The sequence below is a fragment of the Ambystoma mexicanum genome, chromosome 2q (genome assembly GCF_040938575.1).
Source record: "Ambystoma mexicanum isolate Mex_15411 chromosome 2q, UKY_AmexF1_1, whole genome shotgun sequence".
Taxonomy (NCBI): Eukaryota; Metazoa; Chordata; class Amphibia; order Caudata; family Ambystomatidae; genus Ambystoma; species Ambystoma mexicanum.
Genome location: NC_090924.1, coordinates 926,457,602 through 926,480,710, shown reverse-complemented (window position 1 = coordinate 926,480,710; position 23,109 = coordinate 926,457,602). Strand labels below are relative to the sequence as shown.

Below are 23,109 nucleotides of genomic sequence, written 5' to 3'. Positions count from 1 at the left end.
GTAATGGCCATATGGCCACAGTGGGCATTTTGCCTAGAAATTTGACCTCTGTCACAACACAGGCTGCATCCTGCTTTCTGTGTGTCCCGGGAGTAGCACTCAGTGCCTCTGCATTTGTGATTCCTGTGAGTTGCTGTTCCCACAGATTATGTGTAGAGCTGATTTTTGTTTGTTGCTTTGTGCAAAGGTCTGTTAGGATCCGGTTGTGATGGGCTCTGGGGATGTAGCAGGGCGGTGAGAAAGAGGTCATGACATAGAGTAGGGTTCAAGTCTTATGGTGCATGGACCTTTTCAAGAGTAGCAGTGCTTGGCATAAGCAAGAATGTGTGTATGGCTATTAACAAGCAGTGATGAAGGGTGGGGGCAGCAAGTGAGGTTGATGATAGCAGTGTCCTGGATAGTTCTCCACTGTGGACGATTATGGGGCTAATTTTGGGAGAGGCACAGTATCGGTGAACATCAATAGTGTTTAAATCCCCTATGATCACAAGGGATTGGCCGACCGATAAGGGTATGAATTAGAAGAAAATGGTATAAAGTGCCCGGTTGGCGTTGAGTAGTGGGTGTCCACAGACAATTCCAGAGGAGCTCTACGGAGGGTGACATGGGTACCAGAAACAGTGGGCACCGTTGTCAGGTAAGCGTTGAGGGGTCATGGATAAAGGGTTGGCAGTAGCAGAATGGACTCACTTGTTCGCAGTCTAGGGGCCTCACATCTGATAGGAATTAGTGCCTGTGTTCTCTAAATATTTCTGAAATTGGATGCTGGACTCTGGACTATTTAGCACATTTGGGAAGATATCTTTTGCTGCTAGTGGGAAAAGTACATGCATGTACTTACCGGTGCTAAGTACATGCAGGGGAAGTTATCATGTGGGAGCTCAACAGGTGTTGCTGAGCAGGTAGGTACGCAGGGGCAGAGGGAATGCCTGCCTACTAGCATTCCTCCTACTTTTCTTCAACACTGTTCCCAGTACAAGAGGGGGTGCATGAGGTCATGTACTCCACCATGTCCAGACATTATTGACATTTTCAACTGGTTAAAAACGTATGACAGAATTTTGAATTAACAATTATACCAATTGCTGTAAGATATGAATTGCTGTAGTTTCTGTACTGAATGGGGCCAAATGCCTTGCAAAGAAATTATTGCCTGGCGTGCTTCTTCTGACTGCCTTGGCGCCTGCACTCCCCATACCTCGGGTCCTGGCACCCTCTCACGCTACTATTGCGAGGGCTCATGGGAGCTGTAGTCCACAACATCTGGAGAGGCAAAGGTTGCAGACCCCTGCTTATCATAAGCTCCCTCCGTCTCCAGGGAAAGAACTTCATATTGCACTGGGTATACACGCATTTCGCCGAATGAAATGTCATCGTGGGACATTTCATCGCCGGAATTCTCATTGCCAGAAACCCTTTTTTTTTTAAATATTTTTTGGGGGGTGTTTTGTGCGGGTTGGGGTATGATTATTAAAGTAGGGGGGAGTATGGGGGGGAACACCTCCCAGAAATAAAAAAAATAAAAAATACAGGGTTTCTGGCGATGAGATTTCGGCGATGAAATGTCCCACGATGACATTTCATTCGGCAAAATCACGTAGAACCATTGCACTGGTGTTATGTCACAGCAGTTGCCAAAGGGAGAATGGTGGCTCACGTGTGCCATTTGTTAATGTTAAAGGTTCCTATACTGCGCACCCTTGCCACCTGCGTGGTCTCTTGGTGCCCTGGCGAATCTCTTATGCAAAGAGGGAGGGTGTGTGATTAGCAGGGCTGAGTGGGAAAAGAGCAAGGGAGCTGTGATGTGCTGTTGGCAGCTTCAGTTCGGAGACATCGTTCACTGAGCACAAGCGCGATCTTCATAAGTTGCCCGTCACATGGTGTTGTGCGAGATTATGTGTGGGTTGTTTTCTTGTTGCAGTGTTGGCACTACGTGTGGTTTGTGGTGTTGTAGAGGCATGGCTGTGTTAAGTTCAGAGTTGTTTTACGTTCTCACAAGCAGGCACTATAACAGGGTTCAAGCTTGGGCAAAGGAAAGCATGAAATGCAATGTCCATTGAAACAGTGTGCCTTCTCGCTGTACATGGATGGGGTGACGCCATGCAGAGAAAGGGATCTATTAGAATGCTGTAGAGGATGTGAAGACAGGTAGGCCTGGGAGGGGGGAGGGGGCAGGCTGGATTTGACTCCGGAAGCAGCAGGCAGCTGATTTCTACAGAGAAAGATACATCCCAACCCCTCTGAATTGCAGGAGGCGAGAAGCCATGTGCACCCCCAATAGACGGGACTTCTCTTTGTATGGGGTGGCCGCTGGTTTCTCGCTGGCCTCTTGTGTGTTCGGAACGCAATGCTGCGAGGTTCATTTGGAGAGTTAAGGAAGGCGGAGGCGTTATTTTTCAAAGGCATCCTCAGAAGTGGACATTTTACGCGCGCATCGTTGGTCCCATGCACATTAATTCATATACATCGTGCAAGGTAGTATTCAAGCCGTCGTTTTGCCTTGCAGTGTCTGCGGAAAGAAGCCAAGGCCACAGCACCGTGTGGGGTGCGTGTGAGTGTCTATTTTAGGGGGGCCTGCGTGGGCTCCCTAGCTACCGGGGTTGAGTGCTTTGACCTTGTGATTTAGCCAAGCTAACCGTGCCGGGATGGAGCAGCGCCGTGCTCCGCAGGGACGAGGCCTCTATAACCAGCCAGCGGCAGCGTGTCCGCCTCCCGCTCGCCGCTTGTTTAAGATGCGCTTTATTCCGAACATATGCACCGCAATCAGGTCGGTCACACTTACAAGAACACGCTTTAATAAGGCAATCAATCACGGGCGAACGAGAGGGGGCGGGGCGTGGGTGGGGTTGGCTGCTGCCAGCCTCAATCTGCCGGTGGTGGTGGTGAAGGGGGTGGGGGGGCGTTCTGGAGCCTTCTAGGGGCCCCGATAACGAGCTGGCGTCTGAGAACAACGCTGCCACCTCTTGTCCTTTGTGGGTTCATCTTTGAGATATTTGGGGGTATGGGGGTTGGGTGGGGGTCAGTTAAGCTTCACTTTTCCGGCGTTGAGGCGTAGCAGCTGTTCCTCGCTCTCTTCGTCTCTACGCACTGCTGTGCCTCCTGTTGTAATCTCACAATACCACAACGCAACCAAAACACAACGTTTGCACAAAGCCTAGGCGGAGACTTGCTCCAGATAGCACAGTGACTTTTGCTCTGGGCGATTTTCAGGGTCCAACCTACAAATCGCAGTTTGACTTTACTCAGCCTTTCATGCTTGGGGTGTCGAAAAGCAGGAGTGGCATTAAAGTGGTCAACAGCAAACCCTGTGAGCGGCACGAGTTTCAAGCCTTTATACGGGTGTTTTATCTCTGCATGTTCGTATTTTCTTAAGCAGTCATTTTAGAGGGAGGAGGGAAACATGGAAAAATGACAATGTGTTTTCTCCAACAACTGGAAAAAGAGAAACACGGTAAACATTTTAGGCACTGTTAGCGCTTGCAAACAATTCGATTTCTTTATTATGTGGGTGGTGTTTTCGCAGAAATGCCGCCAGGATTGTAAACACCCAGAAGCCCCTGGCTGGGGGGTTGGGGCGACTGCCCTGCGGAGCTCAGAGTGCGACTTGGCCACACCGGAGGGCACGGCTCTACATCTTCAACTTCAATTTGAAGGCGCCGTGGCTCAATTACAGAGAAACACGGTCAATTAACGGCCGCTGATTGGACACGGGGAGGGGTCATCCATCTTGCACTTTCCGATATTGTTGCAGGCACCTCATTTTAGGTGCCCATTAGGTGGAAACAAGGCTGCGCTGCCGCGTCCCCCACTCTCCTCCCTCCATCCCTCCGCCCGCTGACCTGTCAGCAGCCCAGCGCTCAGCTCGCGAAATGGCGGGCCCTGTTCGCCGAGAGCCCCTCGCCGTGCACCCAGCAGGGGGCAAACCGCGTGCATTGGGAGACATAATAACACTTGTGCCAACTTCCTTCTCTTCTAGTAGTGACTGCGAATATCCGATGCTCCGTTAAATGCGTATCACTCTTTACAAATTACACTCTATACTACCCTATTTGCCGACAATATGAATACCTAAAATGGCCGGAGGCTAGTGGGCAAAAATGGCGGCGGAAACATTCCGCGTTCTGTGTCTTGAAAAGGCGCATCCTGGTCATATCACAGTTTCCTAAGACTTTTATTTTTGACATTATTCGTCGGGCACAGACTCACAATTCCATAACGAGAAACCACCGTTTCCTGGAGTACCATTACTGTGTGTGATAAGGGCATTAGTTGAGGTCCTTGTAATTATACCGTGGGCGGCATTAATGCAATACACCATTTTTCGCGCGGCACCTATGGATGAGCTCAGGCTCCGAACGCCAAAGGGATTGATCCTAAACGTTCATCATTTAGCTCGAAAAATACCCGTATCTAAGTAACAGGTGCCAATATGCTAAGCATATGCTATAGAAACATTTATATGCGGGATTCTTGCTTCAATGCATTCAAAGGACAATAACATAACATTATTAAGCTATATATATATATATATACATATATATATATATGTATATATATATATAGTTAAAACATTGGTATAGCACCTTTTGAATGTGTAATATATATATATATATATATATATATATACACACATATACATATGCATATATATATATATACATACATATATATATGAATATATATGAAAATATATATATATATATATATATATATCTTTTTCTCTTCACACTGATGCAATCAGGTAAAATTGAGCAGCACTCTTCAATCCTCCCAAATATATGTACTGCATGCATAACGATGGCAATTTTCGTACACATATATAGAGTGCAAGAGAGCCAATACATAGGTAAATGTATAGTTGGCTGGGTCAATATATATATATAGCGCTGTAGAGATGGATAGGCAGATAAAGCTACCCATTGATAGAATGATAGTGAGAGCGATCTACAGATAATGACTTTTTCCGATTCTAAGCAAGAGTGGTCCCTCGCCCCGCACTGCATCTGAGCTCACTGTGGACAGAAACATGTCGCGCTGCACCAAGTAAAACCACGGCCACTTTCTGCTTTTGTTTCAACCGACCCTTGTTTATTAGGAAACAGTAACAGCGTGTAACAGTGTTCTTTGGGATGGTTTCATAGTTCTTATTCGAAACAACTGTAAGAAAAGAAAAAAAGGGCATCGAATCCCAAGTTTTGTGCTGAAACGGGGCAGGGGTCTGCCCTCTGCCCGGGTATCCCAACCCCGGGCATGGGTGTGCGCGGAAAGGACGTGACACACTATAAATAAACCTCCCTTGTCGAACAGCGTAAACCATAACGCCTCTTCAAAAGGCACGAACAAACCAAGGCAAACAAAAAGTCACCACAGATCTGAGAGCCAGCCGAGGGAGAAGGCGACCGTTTCGGGGTGAGCAGAACTAAACAAGGGCTGGGGGTGACATTTGAAAGCCAGGCAGGTTGCCGGAGCTCCCGTGCCTGTCTGGGGCGGACGCCGCTCCCACCCGCCTAATCCCCTCCCTCGGCGGCTTGTTAGCGCTTGGCACCGGGTCCTCGGCTCGGAGAGCACATTATTATACATTCGACTTTCAGAAACCCTCCCGCATATACATCACTCGCTAATTTGGCCAGTGGGCCCCGCATTATCCCGGCAGACCCTAACGAGACAGTGTCACTTGCGAGAGGAGCCGGCTAATAACCCCGTCCGCCTGGCAGGGCCGTCCTCTGCCCGCCCAGGAGCCCCCCCCCACCCCCCGCCGGCCCCGGGGTCTATAACAAGAAGCAACCTATACCACCTGAATGTACAGATTTTCAGTGTATGTTACAGTAAATACTCGCGTGCGGGGCCAGGATGTAATACTTTTGCTTTGCAGAACAGACATATTATCATGTTTCAATTTAAAATAAAGACCTTGGAAAAACAACATTCTCGGCGCATGTGAGTATGTTTTTTGTAGACAGCTATTCGACTTTCAAGTATATCAGAGTTCAACTTCCCAGCCATCCAGTGGTGCAAACGTGACATCTGTCCGTTTTCCCTTTTTTTTATTTTTATGGTAGTCCAAGGATTACGCAGATTCTTGACCCCGTGTATGTAATGTGGGCACTGGTGCTCCACGCTTCCTCAGTGTTCCTCAGTGTTCCTCACCCGCACGCGGGTCCTTTGCAGACTCCTCCTTTCATCTTTTGTGCTGGAAGTACATCCTTCAAAGACGGAGGTCGACCAAGTTCTAGTCTAGTTTCACGGCTGTGTCCTCCTCTGGACGCACAGGTTCAAATACCAGAAGTAGCCAGAGTTCGCGGACTTGGGGTGGTCTATCTTGTGAGCGGCACCTCTTCCCTCTGGTCCAGGGCCCCCGAAGAGGGCTTGCTTAATACGGACGGGGTGAAGGTGAGGAAGGAGTCCGCCCGCGTGGTGGCCGAGCAGGGGAAGTCCGAGCCCGAGGCCCTCTGGGCCAGTCCTCCGGAGGGGCTGCTGTGGCATGCCAAGCAAGAGCAGGCGCTGCCCCCCGTGCCCAGCCCATGCGCCGGGGACGGGTACAGGGACGGGTGTCTGAAGGCGCAGAGCAGCTCGGGCCGAGGGTAGGGGTGCGAGAGCACGCGGAAGGTGTCCAGGGGCCGCAGGGGGCCGCTGAAGGGGGCGGCGGCCGAGGCCGAGCCGGCGCCCAGGCCCATGTGGGAGTAGTAGGGCAGCGGCAGGTGCGACGGGAAGGGGTAGGGCAGGTTGCCGGTGGCGGCGGCGTGGCTCATCATGTAGCTGTAGAAAGCCGGGTCCGCCGGGTGCGGCCATGTCATGGCCAGGCGCTGCCGCTTGTCCTTCATCCTCCGGTTCTGAAACCACACCTGCGGGGAGAGGAAAGGGGACATCCGGTCAGTACGGCGCGGGCCAGGGCGGCCTGCAACGGCATCGACATATTTGTTATACATTAACACACAAAGGGAGAGACAATGCTGCAATTCTGCAATTCGCACCCGTGAGGCGTTTTAGATGCTGCGTTGCCGATAATTCCACTGTATTCAATGTTTTGGAAATGGCTGATGTTTTTATGATAACAAAAAAAAACAATACATGAAATATACTTATTTACGACCCCGTAGAGCTATTTCTAATTAATGCATTGGTCCTTTCTGAGCACAAGACGCAACTTTATTTCCCGTGACACCCTTCAAGAGAATATGGGGCGATGACGTCACATATACACAGACAAGAAACACACTCTTCCAAATCCGCCACCTGCAGCGCCCCCCAAAACCCCCATCCACTGAAAGGCTTTTCAAAGAATAGGATTTTCAGGTATTAGTGCAATCATGTCTTCTTTTAACATTTCCGCACACGAGTTTAAAGTGCAGAGGCTGTCCAATATGAATGCAAATAATACTCAATCATTTTATATAATAATAATAATTTGTTTGTCTTTAGTCTACCACACTTTAAATAGATCAGATGTACCTACATTACTATTATTACCCAATCGAAATTGGTACTCATGTATGGGCCCCCGGGGTTTGAACCTGCAACCTACAGTTCAAACATAGATCACAGAAGGGAGCGTTTAACCTGCCGAGCCATCTTACAAATGCCTGCCATTCCTAGATTTCCCAGGCATACGCCACCTGCCCTGGCAGTCAATGACCCAATACCGACGAGCTCTGGGGCAAGCACGAGATGCCATCAGCCGGGAAGGTCCGCTTCTACATTTCTCACTGGAGCTCCTTCCCCGCACAATACACGCCCCCCCTACACCCGCTTCCACTTCCAGCGTTTAAAAAATACAATAAAAAACAGGCAAATGCCATTTCCATTGGAGCTGAATAAATAGACTTCAGGCTCCAGCGCTAAAATGATGGGCGAGGCACGCTTTCTATAGTCCCCTAGATTTTCCAAATTTTAATCATGGCTTATCCCATCCCATTCTAGCTGCATTCCTTGAAGATTTATTATAACATTTATATTTTTTAAAATTTTACATTTCATTACACCATATCCAGTGCAAGAATATTCACAATCAAGTAATATTATGCAAACAGACAGGGCGAAAGTAGAATATTCTATTTGAGCCAAGCCATATATATATATATATATATATTTCCATTTCTCTGCACTTTGTAATGTGATTTTGCGTTGGTTGTGTAGGACTGTGGTGATTGGCATACCTCTGCGTGGTGGCACAGAGATCAACATATACATATGTTGTACCAAGTTACCTAATTTATTAGAATGTTAAACGTGTGCTATTGCACATATTTCGTGTGTATATATATATATATATATATATATATATATATATATATATATATATATATATATATATATATATATATATATATAAACATTTGCGATAGTGTCCTTTCTTCAGTGTCACTACTATGTGTCATTTCTTTGTAAACTATGAGCTCATATATAAACTGAAACATAAACTATTAAATGATGGACGGATAGATGGATAGACGGACAGATGGACGGATAGGTGGATGAATGGACGGATAGATGGATGGACGGATAGATGGATGGATGGATAGATGGATGGACGGATAGATGGATAGACGGATAGGTGGATGAATGGATAGATGGATGGACGGATAGATGGATGGATGGATGGACGGATAGATGGATAGACGGATAGGTGGATGAATGGACGGATAGATGGACGGATAGGTGGATTAATGGATGGATAGATGGATGGACGGATGGATGGATGGATAGATGGATGGACGGACTACATGGATAGACTGATAGGTGGATGAATGGACGGATAAATGGACGGACGGATAGATGGATGGACGGATAGATGGATAGACGGATAGGTGGATGAATGGACGGATGGATGGATGGATAGATGGATTGACGGATAGATGGATGGATGGATGGATGGATGGATAGATGGATGGATGGACGGATAGATGGATGGACGGATAGATGGATGGACGGATGGATGGATGGATGGATGAATGGACGGATAGATGGATGGATGGATGGATGGATGGATGGATAGATGGATGGACGGATAGATGGATGAGCTATACAGTTAGCTGGATAGACATCCACATCATAGATATGCTGCAGATTTTTGTAAGACGTCTTAGTCTGGTGAACAGTGGTGCAAATATTAGGCACCTGGTCACATTTAACATCCTTACGCTCTGTTAAGTAATGTCACTAGGCTTTGAATCTGCTCCAAGCCACTACCGTAGTAGTTTCCGAACACCTCGGCTTGCCCGCAGGAAATGTTGACAAAGGTTTCCCTGCAAAAGGGCTCATGTTTGATCTGACCTGTCCCTGTTACATCATGTGGCAAAGACCCCTACTCTGCTTCTGTGGTCACTTTCACTCTAGTCTACAAAATTGAAAAAGTGATGACAGTTGTATCTTCTCTAGTTTGTTTTTGGTGAAACTGAGCCCTTTTCCTGTGTGGGTCTCCCATGGCTGCCTTGGGTGTCTCTGCTAGAGGTCATGGAGAGGTGGTGTGTCATTTCTGCTATGACTGCGCATTGATCGTATATGCTACCATGTGTGGTGCTGTTTGGGGTGGGACTGACACACTTGATGCTGGTGGTCCTGGTGAAGTCTAAGTTGGCAAAAGTTCTGCTAGCAGAGATGGCGTCAAATGAGGTGACAGTGCTGCTGGAGTTGCTGCGGTTTGGGCTGGGAGTTGGCGACGGAAGAGACAGTGCTGGCAGTTGCGGTGGTGAATATAGTATGTGCGGCAGTGATGGGGCAGCTAGCTGGGTAGGTGCTAGAGGAGGGGATTCTAAGATGGTATCCAGATATAGGCGATGCTGCTCAAGCCCCGAGCCATCAGTGTCAACTCCACTAGCTGTGGTTCGGCTGCCAGCAGCTGTGGGAAGTATCCCTCATGGAGGTGGCTGATGCTGGTGGAGGAGGTGCTTGAGGAGCTGCTACCAGTGGAGACGGTGCTGATGGCGGTCATGCTGAAGGGTGGTGCTAGTGACGGTGAAGCTAATGAAGGTCGCACTAGTAGATGTGATCCTCGAGGAGCCTATGACCTTTGGCTGGTGGGGGCAGAGCTCACAGTGGGGTTGTGGGTGATGCTGGTGGGGGTTACATTGATACTGATCCAGCTGCTGCTAGTGTAGAGGGTACTGATGGCCTGGATGCTAGTGAAGGAGGTGGAAGTCATGCTGGTCCAGGTGGGGCTTGTGCAATACAGTGTTGGTGGAAGGAGCGCTGCTGGAGGCCATTGCTGATGGAGGTGGGGCTTGAGGAACTGCTCCTATTGGAGACAGTGCTGATGGCGGTCATGTTCCAAACTGATGCTATTGAAGGTGAAGCTGATGAAGGTCGCACCGGTGTCGGTTTGGTTGGTGGGCGGAGCTCGCAGAGCACCCAGCGGTGGTGGTAGTGTGATGTGGGGGATGCTGGTAGATGCTATGCTGGAGGAGATGCTGCTAGTGCTATTGATACTGAACAAACAGAGGCTAGCATAGAGGATACTGATCGCCTGGATGCTAGTGAAGGCGGTGGATGGCCAACGAGCTGGTCTTGTGAAGTAAGACCACGCAGAGCAACAGAGGTTCGAATCCCAGATCTGCGCTTAGAAACCCAACTCGGGTATGGTATTAGGCACGTTATAAAAAACAATTAAATAAATAACTAAAGTGATGCTGGTCATGGTGGGCCTCGTGTAGTATAGCCAGTGTTAGTGGCGGGGATGCTGCTGAGGTGGTGATAGTGGAGATGGTACCAGTGTAGATGATGCCGGCAGACGTATGTGAGGAGAAGAGGTACCTTGATAGTGGTCTCCGGCAGGTTCAGGGCGGCTGCAAGCTCACATCTCCTGGGCCTTGACACATAGTTCTCCCGGTAGAACTCTTTCTCCAGCCGCGCAATCTGCTCCCTGGTGAAAGCAGTCCGGTAGCGGCGCATCTGATCGGCAGTGCAGCCCATGCTGTTCTGGATGCCGCCGTTGCCCTTCGAGAGGTCTCCTCCATTAATGGGGCTCCCTCCTCTTCCCTCAGAGCACTGCCCTGCACACAAAGCAAGACGGGTTGAAAAAAAGATCCAATTGCACTGAGACAAGAGAGAGGACCACAGTCAAATAACAGCATCTCCCTTCCCACCTCCCTGACCACAGATCCACGAGTCAGCATATTAGCCTCTACGTAGCCACCATGAACAGAAACATCTTAAATACCCCATAATTCTGCCCAGATCCCCAACACACGCTGGGTACCAGCCTTTCTATTCAGCTATCAAAAGACACCAGCGAGTGGTGGGATCCTGCCCACACAAACTCTGCCCCCACTAGGCCCACAGAGGCCACATGGACCAAAAAGGTGTTTTATGAAGGCCTGTTTCAGTCCCTTACATTCTGTGGGTGCTAGGTACAAGACTGGGGGTCTCTAGAAACAAGGGAACGTGCAGCTCATGCTATAATGAAAACGCACAAACAGCTCTGTAGGCCCCGACTAAGCCACTGAGTGCTGGGCTTTATGCGCGTGTTATCTATCATATTGATAATATTGAAGAAGATCATTCGTGGGGCCGGATTTTAGGAGGTTGGGAAATGTCTCTAATTTTAGCAACAAACAGGCTATGTAAAGGATTTGCCAAGTTTTACAATTGCAGACAGTTGATTGCAAACGAATTAAAATGACATTATGTATTTATTTATTTATTATTGGTTAGTAATTGGACTTAGTAATGTGATGTTTGAATGATGATATTGTATTTTACACATATCTATGATTTGTGAAAGGTTTAATCATATAATAATACATTAAAAAAGGGATTCGAGCCTGAGCACACACCTGGCCTCAACCTGCCCGTCAGATGTGCCCACGGAGGCAAGGGCAGAGGCTGGCCACACACACTTCCCACCAGCCCACAAGAGGGCAGATAAGGCACCTGATCTCAGCGGAGCCCCCATTCCACCCTCTGTGCTTCCTGCATCACACCGAACCTACCCCCCTAATGTGTCTCTTCTTTGTACCTCCACACCCTCTAGAGCTTAACCATTGTGCCTGCTCTCTTCCAGCATCGGCCCTTTACCACATCCCTTGCTAGGACACTGGTGGACTCCATATCCTTCTCTCCCTGCTTCCTTTCACTTTCTTCTCCCTCCCTTTTTCAGCCCCCCTCTTCCTAGCCATGGCTCCCCCAAACCTATCCTGTGAAATATGAACTTTTCCTCCTTCCTTTGGGCTTCATTCCACTAATCCAAACTCCTTCCTTCCTTCCTTCCTTCCTTCCTTCCTTCCTTCCTTCCTTCCTTCCTTCCTTCCTTCCTTCCTTCCTTCCTTCCTTCCTTCCTTCCTTCCTTCCTTCCTTCCTTCCTTCCTTCCTTCCTTCCTTCCTTCCTTCCTTCCTTCCTTCCTTCCTTCCTTCCTTCCTTCCTTTCTTTCTTTTTCTCTTTCTCTGCCCCCTTCTCCCTCCCCTCTTACTTCCTTTATCGCTCCCTTCCCCTCCTCCCTCCATCCTTCCTTCCCCCTTCCCTTACTTCCTCATCCCTCCCTTTCCTCCTTCTTCCTTCACTCTCTCCTGTCCTTCCCTCTTCCCTTCCTTACTACCCTCTCACTTCCGCCTGCCCTTTCTCCCTCCCATCCTTCCTCCCTTCCTCTTTCCCTCTCTCCCTCTCCCTTCCCTCCTTGCATTCCTTCCTCCCTCCCTTTCCCCACCCTCCATCCTTCCTTCCCTCCTTCCTATCCTTCCTCCCTTCCTCCCATGCTTCCTTCACTCCCTTCCTTCCACCTTTCCTCCCTTCATCCCTCCCTTCCCACCTCTTTCCTTCCTTACTATATTCTCACTTCCTCCTGCCCTTCCTCCTTTCCCTCCTTGCATTCCTCCCTTCATCCTTTCCCTCCTTCTCTTCACCCCCCTCTTTCTCCCTCCTTGCACGTTTGTTTTTTTTTGTTGCATGGAAGTGAGTGTAAGGAAGCTTCTCCCACCCAGGGAATGCTCTATTGCCCCCCCTCCCATTCTTTCCTTCCATCCGATCTCCCTACCTCCCTGTATCTGCTCTCCTTTCTTCTTCATCCCTCTTCTCTTAACCCACTCCACGCATCCCTGGCTCCGCTTTCCCATCTTTGTTTTGTGTTGTGCTCTGAGTGTTAGTCACTAGGACGCTTACACACGTTGTGTAGATGGATTCACGACGAACAGGGGAGAAACGTCAACACGCGCTGGAGCACTTGGAGGCCGACAAAATGGCAGCTATAGCTTGATTTACAAAGCTTTTTCCAATGGGATTGCGCTATTTCAAAACCGTTTTGTAAACCAGGCCCAATACACTGTGCACATGTCCTTTGGCACAACATTCATTTTTTGGCAGGAGCCCTCACTCCCTTTATCCTGTGCTCGTAAGTCATATAGGCCGCCAGGGTCAAAAGAAAAAGGTCCGCTTGCGTAGACCCTGAAAAACCGGCACCTCTGCCACCTGCAACCCCTTGTCAGGGACACACGACGGTAGCGCTTGACCCGGAGTGCACTGTCCCCCCCTCCTCCCTGCGACGCCGTGCCGTGCCCTGTCTCTGTATGTCCACCTCTTGCCATCCCGGGGGCGAAGGTGGCGTCTTCTCTCCGCGGAGCGCCCTGTGGCGGCAGCATGGAAACTGCAGGTCCGTTTCCGTGGAATTCTTTAGTAGTGTATTCCTGTTTGAATTTCTGCAGGAGGTCATGTTTGGGGCTGTTTGCACCTTCCTGGGGACGGTTTAATATCCAATCGCTTGTTTGCGGTTCATGTTAATTTGTTGTCGTTTTGCATTTATGTTAATTTCGGAGAAACGGTTATTTTCGTGGAATAGGCAGCGATAAAGAGACGCCCCTTTTAATCTGTTAATATATGTAGGTGAGCGATTGCCGCTGATTATATGTTAATTGACTCCATATTACATAGCTCTACCAAAGACTTGTGTTGTCTAAAATGTTGCATTAATATATACGGTGGGAATCTGATAAGACAATACATGTGTGCTATGCCTACAACTGGAGGGCAAAGTAGCTTTCAGCTGGCACGGCCGTCCCTCCGCCCTAGGATGAGTTCACACCGTGAGGCGCTGGAACTCATTTGCGATACATTTACTGGCCCGCGACTACAGGGCCACAAGCACAGATTACTGCCCGCAGTTTGGTTGATGCCTTTTGCCGTCATTGTAAAGGGTGGAAGACGTGTTCTAGGGTGGGCTTAAGTTATTGGGTTGGGGGGGTTGAACATCATTTTAGAAGACCTCGAGTCTTGCTGCCGGACAGACCCAGGGATATAGATGGGAGACTCCAGGGTGCAGCCCCGAGCTGGTGCCACCAACCAGCCACGGTGGTGGCAGGAGGCCGGGGGGCGGTGGGCGTTGCAGGCTCCTAATGGGTGCTCCCGTCACTTGCCGACCACCCGGCAGACATCCCAGTCCCCCGGGGCTCCCGGGCACTGGACGGGCATCTTCCACTGCCAGCGCTGAAACGCAAGGAGCGGGCAGCCCCGATGCCACCGGCGCTGACCTCGCCCCCCACCGACCGGCGCTGGGAAGCGTGAATCACAAAGGACGCCACATTCTCAAGCAACCACGCAGGGGGTGTAGGAACAGATACAACAAAAATAACAACGGACACGTCACGTTTTCCTCGGCATATTTCTGTTAGTGTAAATGCACATTGAGAACTTAACAGAAAACGAAGCAGAACGCTTTTTTTGATGTGGGATATTGATTTTGAATTACACAACGAGCATTTTATAAGTCTTAACAAACGTTACATGTTGTGCGTATATTATATAAATTATACAATTATGTTTGGAAATGTTAAAACAAAGTGTCACTAATTCATTATTGGATAGATGCGTGGGCGTGTGCGACACGCACACGCCCGCGCATCTATCCAATAATGTCATCAATTAGTGACACTTTTTTTTAACACTTCCAGAAATAATTGTTTTTGAATAAAAAGCGAACCAATGTTGGCTGGAAAATAAACTAACCACTTTGGGAATCGTTCGCTTGCTTACGACTAAGGGGGGTATTTCCTTGCGGCAATGACCCCACCGCCCGCCCCCCACCCACCTGCAAGTATCCTTCCCAATAATGGAATGGCTTGTCGGCGCACTGGGAACTCGAGCGGGCATTAATCGAATTAGCAGCCCGGTTCCCTTGCGGTATGAACTGAGTACCTCGCTGCCATTGTATGTCCCACCCACGAGACCTTTCATCGCTGGCAATGGATGCCCGGGCCTAACGCACATTTGCCTGATGCCCCATGCAGAGGTGGCATTAATGGTATTATCGGGCGAACATCTCATGCGCAAAGGGGCCACTCTTTTACCATCAGATGCCCAGTGCCCAACACACACAAATGACATCAACCGCCTTAGGTGCCCAGTACCACGCGCAGAAATGGGCGTTATTGGCATTATCTGCCGGATACCCCTGGCACAGAGAGGCATTCCAGTTATTATTTGTCCAGCGTCCCATGCAACGAGGGGCATTAATGGAATTCGCTGCCCGGTGCCCAGTAGGGCATTATTGCCATTATCTGCCCGGTGCCATTAGCTGCGCGGTGCCCTGTGCACAGAAAAGTATTACAGCGGATAGCTGGTGCCCTGCAGCCAGCGTCGTGGAGGGGTGCTCTCTCTCTCTGGTACCTTTGTTGTGCTGGTAGTCGGCGCTTCCTGGGGTGCAGTCCGGGGTGCAGCTCACCTCGATCTCTTCATAGAAATCCGATTCAGTGTCAGAGCTGCTCTGCGGTTCCTTGGCGGACCCGAGGGGCTCCGAGGCCGGGGTGTGGGGGTGGAGCGCTGTAGCTGACCGTCCGCCCTCCGGGCCGCTGCCCGGCACCCCATCCTCATCGGCGGCCCTATCCCGGGCCATCAGGGGGCCGGGTCTGGGACTCAAGCAGCCCCGGGCAAGCAGCTTGTCCCGGGGTTCGGGCCCCGGGCTGCCCCCAGCCTCCGGGCCCGGGGGGTTCACCCTCCTGCCCGCCAGGGCTCCGAACTGGCCTCCTTCCAGGAAGCGCAGCATGTCCTTCCGGCCGTCCATGGCGGGCTGTGCGGGCGCGGTGCTGGAGCGGTGCGGGAGCGGTGGGGGGGCAGGAAGGCTGCGGTGACCTACGAGGAGCGCTCTCCGCGGTGCCGGGCTGGCTCTGGGAGGGATCTCACCATTGCCCTCTTCTTTCTAAGCTGTCATCCCTTAATGGTGCAATCGTCATCCTCCCAGTGCCACTGGTGACGCCACGCCATTGATCCGCAGGCAGATAAATAGGAGCGTCTGCTGCCCCCAGCAAGATGAAAGGCGTGCAGCGCGAGCTGCTAATGGGCCCGGCGCTGCTGCTAATTCCCAGGGTGCCGCTGCTGCTGCGGCTGCTGCTAAACTCGCAGGGTGCTGCTGCTGCGGCTGCTGCTGCTTCCCACGGGTTTGCTGTGGCTGCTGTTCATTCCCGCTGTGCTGTTGTGGCCGCAGCCAGCTTTCAGGGTTCTGTTGCGGCTGTTTCTATGACCCATTGCGCTGCTGTCCCAGGGTAATTGCTAATGGTTTGGGGTGCAGGGGTGGCTGCTTATAATTCCAAGGGTGGCGATGTATCTGCTGCTAACTGTCCAGGGTGCTGCTGCGGTTGTTGATACTGGTTTAGGGTGCTACTGTGGCTGTTGCTAATTTCAACAGTCCCGTGCATCTGGTCCCAACTGCCCAGTGTGTTGCTGGGGTTTCTGCTAGTGGCTTATGTTGAACGTAGGACTGCTGGCAATTTGCTGCCAACTGACTAGGGTGCTGCTGTTTTTGCTGTTAAGAGTTTGGGGTGCGGTTGTGGCTGTTTATAATGTCAAGGGTGGCAGTGTGGGTGCTCCCAACTGCCCAGTGTGTTGCTGGGGTTTCTGCTAGTGGCTTATGGTGAAAGTGGGACTGCCGCTGATTGGCTGCCAACTGACTATGGTGCTGCTGTGTTTGCTGTTATGAGTTTCGGGTGCGGTTGTGGCTGCTTGTAATTCCAAGGGTGGTAGTGTATGTGCTGCTAACTGCCCACTGTGTTGCTGGGGTTTCTGCTAGTGGCTTATGGTGACAGTGGAACTGCTGCTAGTTTTCTGCCAACTGACTAGGTTGCTGCACTGTTGGCTGTCATGGGTTTCTGTTGCGGTTGTGGCTGCTTGTAATTCTGGTGGCAGTGTACCTGCTGCTTACTGCCCCGGGTGATGGTGTGGTTGCTGCTAATAGTTTAGGGTGTCCCTGTGGCTGCTGCACATTCCAAGGGTGGCGTGCCTCTGGTGCCATCTGCCCAGTGTGTTGCTGGGGTTTCTGCTAGTGGCTTAGGGTGCAGGCATGGTGATGCATCTGCTGGTTACTGCCAATGGAGCCGCTCCGGTTGCTGCGGCTGCAAATGTGCCAAGGGGTTGCTTCTAAGTCCTAAGGGGCTGCAGCTGCTGCTGCTACATGTGGCTGCTGCCACGTCCAAGTGCACTGCGGTGGCGGCTGCTTGTTCTCTTGTGCTGTCGCTGCAGTTTAGTTTTGATTGGTCCAGAATGTCCAGTGGGGCTTAACACGGCCCTGCTTCGATTGATGCCAATGGGCAGGGTGCTGCTGTGATGTGCTGTGCCCGTGGTTTGGGGGTGCTGCTGTGATTGCGACTAGTGTGCTGCCAACAAGCCAGGCTTCTGCTAGTACCGTATAGTGTTGCCCGGCTGCTCGTTGATGAGGGGACGTGTGTGTGTACACTGGCAGGGGATCTGTTAACGGCCCGGTGCTGCTTGGGGTTCAGGGTGCTGCTTGGGGTTCAGGGTGCTGTTTAGGGCTAAGGTCCCGGTGCTGCTGTTCCTGGTGCCAGTGAGCAGGGAGCGGGTGGTAAAGCTGGACACTACACAGGCAGCTCTTCCCTGGGAGCGGGCTGATATTATAGCCTCCTCGTGACCTACTGGCGGGGTCCCACCTCCCCTCTTGGGGCACGTCACTTGAAGTAAGTGCCCTTTTTATTTGTCTTTTCCCGGCGGCCCTTGATGTAAAATGGATGAGGGGGCGCCAGGCCCCTGTGTAGAGGTGTGAAGAGGCCCCCCCCCGCCCTACTCCCCGCGCTACCCCTCACAGCGCAGAGTGGCAGGCAGCCCTTTACACACGCGGGGCGAGCCCTGCTCCGGGGGTAGTTCTGGGGCACTGTTCTCAGTGTCGGGGACAGAATTGAACTCGTTTTGTAACTGGGACCTCGTTTAACCCACATGTTATCGTCTCCCCCTGCGGCTGGCCTGCGCGTTCTGCGGGGTGCTCCTTGAGCAGCCAGTGTCTTTTCCAAGAAGTGCAGGGCAATGGTTTGCTGACTGCAAAGACTCGTGACGTCCTTCCGCGTCAGTGCTGCAGGGGACGAGGAAATGGAACCGGCAAGGTGAGGGAAATATACATCATTCCAATGCCCCAGCAGCGCAGGCCTCACTGTGAGCCGGATTTTTGATTCCGGCTGTCAGGGTGTCACGTGGCATTCCTGGTGGACACTACGTTCTTGCAATATTTAGTGGAATGAACGGGCTACGTTTTTAAGCACTTCAGACGTATATAATAACATTGTTCAATAAATGATGATAGTTTATTGTATTCATATATATTCGCGATAAAGGGTTCGCGAATCTAGGCACTCAGTCAAAGGGGGCATAGAAAGAAATTAGCAAATCCAGGACATTTTAAATACATATTTCAATAAATGTGTGGTTTGTTTTTATAAACGGAAACATCACAGGTTCCGATACATTTTGTAGCGTTTTTTCCTTTGCACAGAAAAATTTATTTTTGCTGTTTTGATGGAGGGGAAGCCGTTTTTCAGCCACCGCGGCGTAAAAGCAGCTCCGCTTTATGGGGCTGCTGAGTGGAAATGAAATGCCGCGTCCCGGGGGAGGCCCTGTCCGGCGGATGTCGGAGCTCTCCGTGAGAAAGCAGCGGGTGGCGAGCCAGGCTTTCCCCAGGCCGCCTCCTCGAGCTGACACGGCGGGGGCCCTGCCCGCGGGACGCGGATGCGGAGACTGGCCCGCGGCCGCTAGCGTGCGGGGCCCTGCTGCGTCAGTGTGTCCCCGAGAGAGAGAGAGAGAGAGAGACGGGGCATTCTCGCGTCCGCCAGTGAGCGGGCACCGGGCGTTCTGCGTGTCACTGAATGTGCGTGTGTGTAGCATGGCAAAGGTTACCAGCAAGCACAGGGCGACTGAATGTCACTGAATATGCGTGTGTGTAGCATGGCAAAGGTTACCAGCAAGCAGAGGGCGACTGAATGAGCGCTCGCACTAGAAGCTGAAGATTTATTTTGGCAATCAACACGTCCGATATTTTCCTGTAGTGTACATGATCTGCCTAGCTATCTATTCATCTCCCTGTCTATCTATCATCTCCCTGTCTCTCTATCCACCTACCTAAGTAATGTAATTGTCATTTGTAAAGCGCCTATTCCCATTGTTGTGGCATCAACGCGCTGTAGGTGAACGCCCCAGGACCGAAGTCCCAGATATGGGAAAATTCATCAGAGGAGTTTAGAATGGGACCGAAGTCCCAGATATGGGAAAATTCATCAGAGGAGTTTAGAATGTGTGTGTGCATTTTAGCCAATACGAATATAGGTATGGGTGGCCAAGTCCCTGCTAGCTGCTATCAGCCGTCCATCTATCTCTCTATCCATCTATCCATCTTTCTGTTAATCTACCTCCATCTCTCTAATGAATATATCACCGGACATATGTGTCTCTCTGCCTCTACACCAGTCGCATTCAAACTGTCTCAAAACAACCCTCCCCCTTGCCCCCCACCCCCCGCCGCCTCCTGCTTGAGCACAAATATTGCTTCTGCCCCAACCAGCCACCTACGAGTTAGGCCCAAAGGATGTCCCCGGGACCCCAGGCTCTTTAAGATTTTCTATTGCTTATATTTTCTATTAAAAGCAGCCCCCTTGGTCCCTTTCAGTATTAAAAACATTCCTCGTAATGCCTTTTTAAAGAGTCTGCCCATCCTCCCCCAGAACTCCTTTGTGCCTCCATAGGCAGGGCAGACCTCCAGTTTGAAGACCACCGCTCTAAACAGTGTCCTGTTTACTGAGAGAGACAAGACTTTTAAGACTTCGCTGCAACAGACATGAAAATGCACGTGCTTCGGTTTTCACTGCTCTTACTCTGGTGTTAGGGGTGTACAACCAAGCAAAAAGACATTTTCTGAAGTGAATGTGAATGTTAAACTGTGAGCACCCCTTAATAACCAGGTTCGACCATTCTAACTTGTCACACGCCCCGAGCGCTGTGTATCATAGGTGCAATCTGTCTGAGCACTCCGTCCAGTTGCTCAGACTGGCTCCCAGAGATGGCAAGTATGCTTTCTCCCATAGAAGGCTAGTCCCAGAGATGGCTAGCATGCTCTCACCCCGAGATGACTAGCCCCACACATGGCTAGTATGCTTTCTCCCAGGGATGGCTAGTATACTTTCTACCATAGATGGCTAGCATGCTTTGTCCCAGAGATGGCCAGTCCCACATATGACTAGTGTGCTTTCTCCCAGAGATGGCTAGAATGCTTTCTCCCAGAAATGGTTATTATGCTTTCTCCCAAAGATGACTAGCATGCTTTGTCCCAGAGATGGCTAGTCTGACACATGGCTAGCATGTTTTCTCCCAGAGCTGGCTAGTACGCTTTCTCCCAGAGACAACTAGTGTGCTTTCTCCCACACACGGCTGACTAGTATACTTTCTCCCATAGATGGCCCGCATGCTTTGTCCCAGAGATGGCTAGACCTACAGATGGCTAGTATGCTTTCTCCCAGAGCTGGCTCGTATTCTTTCTCCCATAGCTGGCGAGTGTGCTTTCTCCCATAGCTGGCGAGTATGCTTTCTCCCAGAGATGACTACCATGTTTTTGCCCAAAGCTGGCTAGTATGCTTTCTCCCAGAGATGGCTAGTATTATTTCTCCCACAGGTGGCTAGTATGCTTTCTCCCGGAGGTGACGAGTATGCTTTCTCCCAGAAGTGGCTAGTATGCTTTCTCCCAGAGGTGGCTAGTATGCTTTCACCAAGAGATGGCTAGCATGCTTTCTCCCAGAAATGGGTAGTCCCACAGATGGCTAGTTTAGTTTAGTTTAATATGCTTTCTCCCAGAGGTGGCTAGTATGCTTTCTCCCAGAGGTGGCTAGTATTATTTCTCCCAGAGGGGGCTAGCATGCTTTCTCCCAGAGGTGGCTAGTATTATTTCACCCAGTGGTGGCTAGTATGCTTTCTCCCAGAGGCGAATAGTATTACTTCTCCCAGAGGTGGCTAGTATGCTTTCTCCCAGAGGTGGCTAGTATGCTTTCTCCCAGAGGTGGCTAGTATTATTTCTCCCAGAGGGGGCTAGCATGCTTTCTCCCAGAGGTGGCTAGTATTATTTCACCCAGTGGTGGCTAGTATGCTTTCTCCCAGAGGCGAATAGTATTATTTCTCCCAGAGGTGGCTAGTATGATTTCTCCCAGAGGTGGCTAGTATTATTTCTCCCAGTGGTGGCTAGTATGCTTTCTCCCAGAGGCGAATAGTATTATTTCTCCCAGAGGTGGCTAGTATGCTTTCTCCCAGAGGCGGCTAGTATTATTTCTCCCAGAGGTGGCTAGCATGCTTTGTCCCAGAGATGGCTAGACCCACAGATGGCTAGTATGCTTTCTCCCAGAGCTGGCTCGTATTCTTTCTCCCAGATATGACTAGTGTGCTTTCTCCCATAGCTGGCGAGTATGCTTTCTCCCAGAGATGACTAGCATGTTTTTGCCCAAAGCTGGCTAGTATGCTTTCTCCCAGAGATGGCTAGTATTATTTCTCCCACAGGTGGCTAGTATGCTTTCTCCCGGAGGTGACGAGTATGCTTTCTCCCAGAAGTGGCTAGTATGCTTTCTCCCAGAGGTGGCTAGTATGCTTTCACCAAGAGATGGCTAGCATGCTTTCTCCCAGAAATGGGTAGTCCCACAGATGGCTAGTTTAGTTTAGTTTAATATGCTTTCTCCCAGAGGTGGCTAGTATGCTTTCTCCCAGAGGCGAATAGTATTATTTCTCCCAGAGGGGGCTAGCATGCTTTCTCCCAGAGGTGGCTAGTATTATTTCACCCAGTGGTGGCTAGTATGCTTTCTCCCAGAGGCGAATAGTATTATTTCTCCCAGAGGTGGCTAGTATGCTTTCTCCCAGAGGTGGCTAGCATGCTTTCTCCCAGAGTGGCTAGTATGCTTTCTCCCAGAGGTGGCTAGTATGCTTTCTCCCAGAGGTGGCTAGTATTATTTCTCCCAGAGGGGGCTAGCATGCTTTCTCCCAGAAGTGGCTAGTATTATTTCACCCAGTGGTGGCTAGTATGCTTTCTCCCAGAGGCGAATAGTATTATTTCTCCCAGAGGTGGCTAGTATGCTTTCTCCCAGAGGTGGCTAGTATTATTTCTCCCAGTGGTGGCTAGCATGCTTTCGGAGGACTGACTTAAACGCGGGCATGGATTTACTTGGAGTCTCGCTGGCCACTCTGCCTAGGAAAGCAATAGTCTAATTTGCATTTAACAAGCGAGAACTGCCCCTGGCACAGGAAGGCGGCACGTCTGCAGTGCCCTCTCCAGAGGTGACTGTCTGATCTCTGCAGGCAAGTCAGACCACTTACAAAAACGTGCTGCCATTTGCAAAATCTACGGTTCCAAGGTTTCCTCTTCTCTGAGACATTGTGTTTCAAATTGTCCTATGTTTTGTTGGCGCAAGGAAACAACGTCAAGGCTGTGTTCTCTTTCGGCGGCACATCACTAACGAGCACTTGGAAATGTGGCAACTCCAGCAAAGAATGTGTGACTACATGGGCCCTGATCAAAAACACGCGGGCCTGCATTCGAGGAGGGCTCCTGCGCGCAGGAGGTTGTAAGTTAAACCTTGAGCTAGGCACTGACAGGTTTAATGTGCTGCCTTTTGCACTTCAAATACCACCGTGCATTAACTGCGGCAGGCTGGGAGCAGTAAACCCACCCAGACTGCCCACTTTCTCTCCACCCTGTGCAAGCCGCAGATAGCACACACCGCGGATGCAACACTCGGCAGAACAAGCACACCGACACCACTGTAATACACAATAAAGATGCCACACAAGCCGCACATACCCAGTCGCACACACCACGGACCATGCACACAAGATCAACTGCTACACACACACACACAGCAGATCGCAACTCCCCCCACAACAACGATCACACA

At 50.4% G+C, this 23,109-nt stretch overlaps 1 protein-coding gene and 1 long non-coding RNA gene across 2 annotated transcripts in view; one reads left to right on the top strand and one right to left on the bottom strand.

The window, feature by feature from the left end:
- Positions 1-4,758: 4,758 nt before the first annotated feature.
- On the bottom strand, positions 4,759-16,140 carry EVX1 (even-skipped homeobox 1). Its single transcript, XM_069648236.1, has 3 exons — positions 15,584-16,140; positions 10,747-10,985; positions 4,759-6,842 (listed from the first exon to the last, which is right to left on the bottom strand). The coding sequence occupies exons 1-3, from the start codon at positions 15,975-15,977 to the stop codon at positions 6,315-6,317; spliced, it is 1,161 nt and encodes a 386-aa protein (XP_069504337.1). The 5' UTR covers positions 15,978-16,140; the 3' UTR covers positions 4,759-6,314.
- A 71-nt stretch (positions 16,141-16,211) lies between these two features.
- The window catches only part of LOC138569854 (uncharacterized), a 29,713-nt gene continuing 22,815 nt past the window's right edge, over positions 16,212-23,109 (top strand). The window contains exon 1 of the long non-coding RNA XR_011303346.1: positions 16,212-16,455. This is a non-coding gene — a long non-coding RNA (uncharacterized lncRNA). The remainder of the gene's footprint in view (positions 16,456-23,109) is intronic.